The following is a 5,897-nucleotide window of genomic DNA, read 5'->3' as shown; positions in this document are numbered from 1 at the left end:
CACAACAAATCTATCTCGTAACTCCCGTGAAATCATTTCCCACATGTCACCCTGTTTTCAGTGGTTGTCTTGTAGCCGGTAATCTCGTAGGAGAGAGTTCCATGGGGAGGAAGTCAGAGCACTAAAGGTTCGTAACACACTACTTTAAAAAAAAGGTCAAACTACGTCTGTACTGAATGCCACTTAATGCTTAAAAGAGCAAGAAGGGCACACAAAACAAGTGAAGAGGATTAGGCAATCACACTTTAAAATGATGCAACAATTTTGCAATCCTAGCTCCACGTGGCTCTGTGGAGATGATCTGCTTCACTGCTCGATTCAGTTAGCGTGTGAAGACTGTTGTTTTTCATAAAGGTTACTTCATAGGAGGGGACGCTCTTCTTAGTGTTCAGACACATTGAGGCGCTGCATCTTCTTGGCGGCCTCTTCGGACACCTTCTTGCTCGTTTTCTCCGGGCTGGGGGCTGGGCTGGGGTTCGGGGTGTTGGCAGCACTGTTGGGATACTCCCTGTTGCCGAATATGACGCTGCCCACTCGCACATTGGTGGCGCCCACCTCGATCTTCAATACATGGGAGTACAGGGAAAAACTTGAGTGGACGGACACACACACACACACACACAGTGTTATTGAGTATGACATTCTGACTTACACGCATCAATCAACAAGAAGAAGCTCAGAAGCAACCTCAGTGTCAAATGTAACAACTAACTGAATAGTTGAAATCCCACTAACTTTACAGCATGGGTATTTTCATTTGAAAACCATCTATTGATTTGAAGTATTTTGGGTTCACAAATTCAGAAAGAAAATTCAAAGCACTATATACAAATGACTTACATTTTGCACTTTGCTGTAGTTAGCGCTGTTAGCACCGTTAGCTTGAGCCGTTGAGAGGCTGTAGAAATGCCAATCTGGTATATAGCACCTTTACACACACAATATGTAACTTCCTGCTGCTAGGGGTCTCCAAATCAAAAACAAAGCAGATGACAGAGGGTCTTCCTTATTTCCAGATTTTATGCCTCGATTCCTTTCCTCGTCTCGTGTCTTAGTGCAACCAACTTGAGATGCGAGCGGAGGAGGGGAGGAGAGATGGATCATGTCAGGGATAACGCAAGTACACAACTCAGCTAAATATATACAGGGTTCAACGATCATGTTTTTATGTATTTGCCCAGTTGGGCAAGCGGGTCACGAATCTACTTACCTAAAGTCAATATTTACTTGGCCCAATACCAGTTTCATTTATCAGTAGTCTTCAAACAACAACAAAGACTTCAGTTAGCGGTCATGTTTTATCTCAAACTGAGCTGTACATAGTTGGAGTTTCACCCACATCTTCTCTAATCGCTACCACTTCATCTTTACCCGACTCACAAGTGTGCGATCGGCACTGAGCATGTGCAACTCTCCACTGAGATCAGAAGGAAGTGAGATGGCCCAAGTTTCAAGTTCATCTAATCTATGGAGCGCATTTAAAAACAGCAAGTCTGGACCACCGTGCTGTGCAACGGCGAAACAACAATTACGTATATAAGAAGGCTCACTCCTTAGCTACTCCATCATCAGCTAAACATAAACCAACTTCATCATGCCTTCCATACTTGTGCTTGAATAGAGCTTATAACTGCTGACAAGGAGCGATACTCACCGCGTGTTCAAAGTCCGTCGACATGCCCATGCTGAGTTCTACCCCCTCCAGAGGCAGCTTCAGGCCGTCACACACCTCCTGCCTCCGACTCAGCAGCATCTAAGAGACACGTTGACATTTTGGCCCCATCAGGAAAACGCTGTGCCTTAATGATCTCAAACCCAATTTATCGGTTTCTTTATCAGCCGATAGAAACACTGACACTGAAGTTTGTGCATTTATGTCCTCTACCTCCAGTAGAGATGCATACATTTCTATAATGATTGATTGTTCTTGTTAAAAATCTATTTTTGTTTCGTTTGAGTTTTCAGACGAGTGTTAATGTGATTAGTTTTCTAGTTACTGTGTTTTGACTCGAGTTGACAGTTAAAAAGAACACGTATTTGTATTATATGTTAAATGAAAATATAAATGTTAGGGAAGGGTTGGAGTTAACCGTCTATGGTTTTGTATTTTAACCCTCGTGCCTCTCTTTGAAACGTTGCTCTGATGTCCTTAGAGCAGCGGTTCCCAAACTTTTTAGGCCGCGCAGCCCCTTCTACATCCCGACCGGGTTCGCACCCCCCCCCCCCTTAATAAAAAAAAGAAGCAACAGAGCCTTTTAAGCCTTCATAGCCGCATAGAAATCGGACCAATGAGAGAACAGTTTGCTCGCGCGCGGCATTTGTTTACAAGATTTAGTCCGCTGTTAAATGTTGCAGTGTGAACACAAACCGAACAAAGGAGCAACTGCAACAAAGCAAACGAACTGAAGGTGTGAAAACGCCCTGAAACACTGCAACAAAGTTTCAATAACTTTCAGTGACACAAGGCGTCACTTTTAAAGAGCAATACGGATGCGAGCACACACGCACAGGCTCAGAGGCAGATTATCACATTTAATTTACAATTAATGAGCGACTAATGTAGCCAGGATGTCTTCGGACAAAGCATCGATGCAGCGACACAGTGTTGTTGGACACCGGGATCATGTCCAACTTTTTTGCTTCTTTCCCCCCAATCATACATTCCACCATCTCTCTGGCAGCTGGCAAGCTCACGTCTTCAGTGATTGTGTGCGGTAGCCCCTTTCTCGCTATTCTGTAACCAGATATGAAGCCCGTAGTGCGTCATTTATAGACCCAACACATGAATGAGACTCCAGTTGTTTTGGGCTGTTTTGTAACTCCTCCAATTTGGATATAAACAATGTAAGGGGCTTTTGACTTGCACTGGCATGCTTGGTGTTCAGGTGGCGACGTAAATAAGAGCTTCAGACTGTTAGCCAGAACCTCACTGCACACCACGCACTGTGGCTTTGGGCAATCTGCGTTGCCAATCCAAGTGAAGCCCAGACACAGATACTTTTCATCATATTTCCTCTTTTTTTCCCAGTCTGATGCTCACTCTCGTTTCCTCTTTTTTCACCTTGACTCCGCGATGGGCCGATGTGCTCCCGATGTGTCTGTGCTATCCCTTCCTCCTTTTCGGTCTCCTCCGTCTCATCTTCCTCTGACTCTGGCTCGATTTCTTCTCCCGGTCTCTCCCAACGCACCTCTCCGTTCCCCTCGCCTCCGATTCCTCTCTCTCTCTCTGTCCCTCTCCTCTTTTACGACTGATAGCTTCAGATGTCCCACCTGACAGTTTCCCCGATTTCAGCCAGTTTAGCATATTTGCATGAATGTTGCTGAATGAATGAAGTTCGCTGTTAGCTGACGTTAGCTGCACAAGCTAGGCTGGCTAGTGTGTACGACTGGCGGCAAGTCTGCCGGAAGGAGCTCAAGTGCATTTATTAAATTGTACGTTTTTAATTTGAAATCTTACAAAGGGAATTTTTATAATTCATGTTTTTATTTAAATTAAAATTACATTTTTTTTAATATTTAATATTATTACACCATCAGACCGCCATTACACTTCTCCTCTCCACTTTCATTGAGTTAAATCTTTTATCCAACTTCAATCCTGATCATAACTAGAAAATTGTATCAACATCACTGTTTAAGCTCACTATAGTATTGATCTCATGTATAGTTTAGTTTGAATTGGTGCACACAGAAAAAAAGTTGAAACGCATTCTTCTCACAAGCACATTGTTGTCATCATAGTCGTCTGTACCTGGAAGTCTGGGTTGGGGCCCAGGCTGAGGTCGTAGCCGTAGCTTCCGATGGTCATGAGTCCTAAGAAGTGCAGGGCGGAGCACTGGGCCACGATGTGTTTCACCGTGTTCACCGTCTCCTCTGGTGGCAGGCCATGTTTACCTACAACACACAGCAGAGGCAGCGTTTGTGATCAGATCACAAAACAAGAGCAGGAAGATAAAAAGCCCTGAAATCAACTCACTCTGTTCTCCGCTGGTGTTGAGCTGCACCATGACCTTTAACCTCTCAGCGCCACCTCCCCGGACACGCTGCCACGAGCTGTTGACCTTGTCAGCCAGTTTGGCCGAGTCGACCGTCTCCACAAGGAACAGGTTCGGCACGCCTGTCCAACAGAAAGACGAGACTCAGTGCAGAGCTTTCTTGAACATGCAGCCTGAACAGGAGAGTTGACAATCACTCACCCAAAAGTTTGTTGACATTATTCTTCTGTAGATGGCCGATAAAGTGCCACTTGATTTCTGGACAGGAGTCTAGAATCTTGAAGAGGGAAAAGAAACACTGATAATCTGTCACAGACTGCGGTGGAGACTGTATGTGATGAAACATGTAAACCTACCAGAGGATCTGAAGCTTTGTCCACCAGTTCGTTAACCTGGAGTGGACATAAAGGACGAGGTCAATCTTCACATAATTTACCACTTTTATTCCCCTGAGAGTTTTTTGTGTTTGTGACACTTGCAAAATTTGGAGTGATGCACACCAGCAGCATTTTCCCACTCACATAATTCTCTCCAAAGTTGCGCTGCCCTTGTCTGTAGGCCTCCACGACCATCTCTGGGGGTTTGGTCTTGCTGACAGCTACAAGGCGGGGCGGCACGGCCGGCAGTGTCTGAGGAAGGACAGCACATGCTCATGTTTTCACCTGTACATCAGGGGAGCGGATCAGTGTGTGATGCAGCATGCTAGATGAGGAGAGCAGTGACTCAGCCCTGTCCGGATCCTGCATAAACACTGATGGAACTAATTGCTTCTGGCTGCTGCTACGTTCAGATGCTGATCCACGTCATGCAGTCAGCTCTACAGATCATTTAGATTTTCAGGAACAACCCACGGAGAGATATCTGGGTGGTGCTGGAACGATGCTGAGCATTCTCCTACATGCGTTGACCTAGATACCAGCTTTGATGCTATTCTAATGGGGGAGCATTGGGGAAAAGGTTACCCTCCACAGAGCTGTGGCTGGTCAGACGCGTGCTCGGGGTAAATGAACAGCCTGTGACTAGTGATCACGGGAATCATTTCTATGCAACAACGCGCATGCATTCAGAGTAAGTCACATCCTGTTCCCACGCATGGACCGCTGCCACCAATAACCATGCATGGTGTTGTGGAAGTGTTGCCGCGAGCCCTGACTAACTCCCATCCAAAGGTTGAGGTGTTTGGCAGCCTTACATAACGGGTCGTGCTGCTGCAGCACGACCTTTTCGGACCCCGAGAGTGGCGCGACGGCAGCGGTGCTGCGGAGCGGATCCTCCCGGGCTGCAGTTACCTTGGTCCGCCGTGCCGCCGCCTGGTTCACCCGTTCCACTACCGACTGTAGCGCCTTCCCAACCTCCTCCGACATTGCTACTTTCCGCATACGGTCAAACGGCTACGACATAAAACGGAAAGAAACGTTTCCGCGATGACAATTGCCTTTCAAAATAAAAGTCCGCCTGAGGAGAAAGTTCGATACAGCGCCCTCTACTGTTCCTGCGTTAGTTCTTATTTCACTTTGGTGGTACCGGAAGTTGCTCTCCACAATGTTGTAATGCTGCTTAAATGTCATTGTAAAATTTAAAAATGTTACCTTAAAAAAAATCTTTTTAGGTTTTAGAAGTGTGTTACCATCATAACATTTTTAATTGTATGTATTTAAATTTTCTTACAACCAAAATGTATTCCATGTTTTTGCTCATTTGGGCATGTTGTTCTGCATCTCTTTATACACACGTTTCAGATGAGTCACATTAAAATGTCAGCCAGTTTTTAAACCAACCAATGTTCACTTTTTCTATCAAGCTGACTTTCTGAAATGAGTGACTGTCAGTTCTATTTCATCCTTACTGACCGCCAGAGGCAGTGCTTCACACTGGATATCTTCCGTCGCGCGCATGCGCAGG

The 5,897-nt window shown here is 45.5% G+C and overlaps 1 protein-coding gene across 2 annotated transcripts in view; it reads right to left on the bottom strand.

The window, feature by feature from the left end:
* plpbp (pyridoxal phosphate binding protein) overlaps positions 1-5,394 on the bottom strand; it is a 5,533-nt gene extending 139 nt beyond the window's left edge. Inside the window, exons 1-8 of one of the 2 annotated variants that reach the window (XM_079272831.1) lie at positions 5,285-5,394; positions 4,517-4,624; positions 4,352-4,387; positions 4,197-4,272; positions 3,977-4,117; positions 3,752-3,894; positions 1,655-1,753; positions 1-561 (exon numbers count right to left, since the gene is read on the bottom strand). The exon at positions 1-561 is cut by the window's left edge and continues 139 nt beyond it. In XM_079272831.1, the coding sequence (XP_079128957.1) occupies positions 382-561; positions 1,655-1,753; positions 3,752-3,894; positions 3,977-4,117; positions 4,197-4,272; positions 4,352-4,387; positions 4,517-4,624; positions 5,285-5,374 (873 nt within the window). In that variant the 5' untranslated portion in view covers positions 5,375-5,394 and the 3' untranslated portion in view covers positions 1-381. Of the gene's footprint in view, positions 562-1,654; positions 1,754-3,751; positions 3,895-3,976; positions 4,118-4,196; positions 4,273-4,351; positions 4,388-4,516; positions 4,625-5,187 lie in introns of both variants that reach the window. The other variant, XM_079272832.1, reaches the window with a different exon arrangement.
* Between the last annotated feature and the right edge of the window lie 503 nt (positions 5,395-5,897).

Source organism: Melanostigma gelatinosum, assembly GCF_949748355.1.
Source record: "Melanostigma gelatinosum genome assembly, chromosome: 8".
Lineage (NCBI taxonomy): Eukaryota > Metazoa > Chordata > Actinopteri > Perciformes > Zoarcidae > Melanostigma > Melanostigma gelatinosum.
This window is presented reverse-complemented; position numbering and strand designations above follow the sequence as displayed.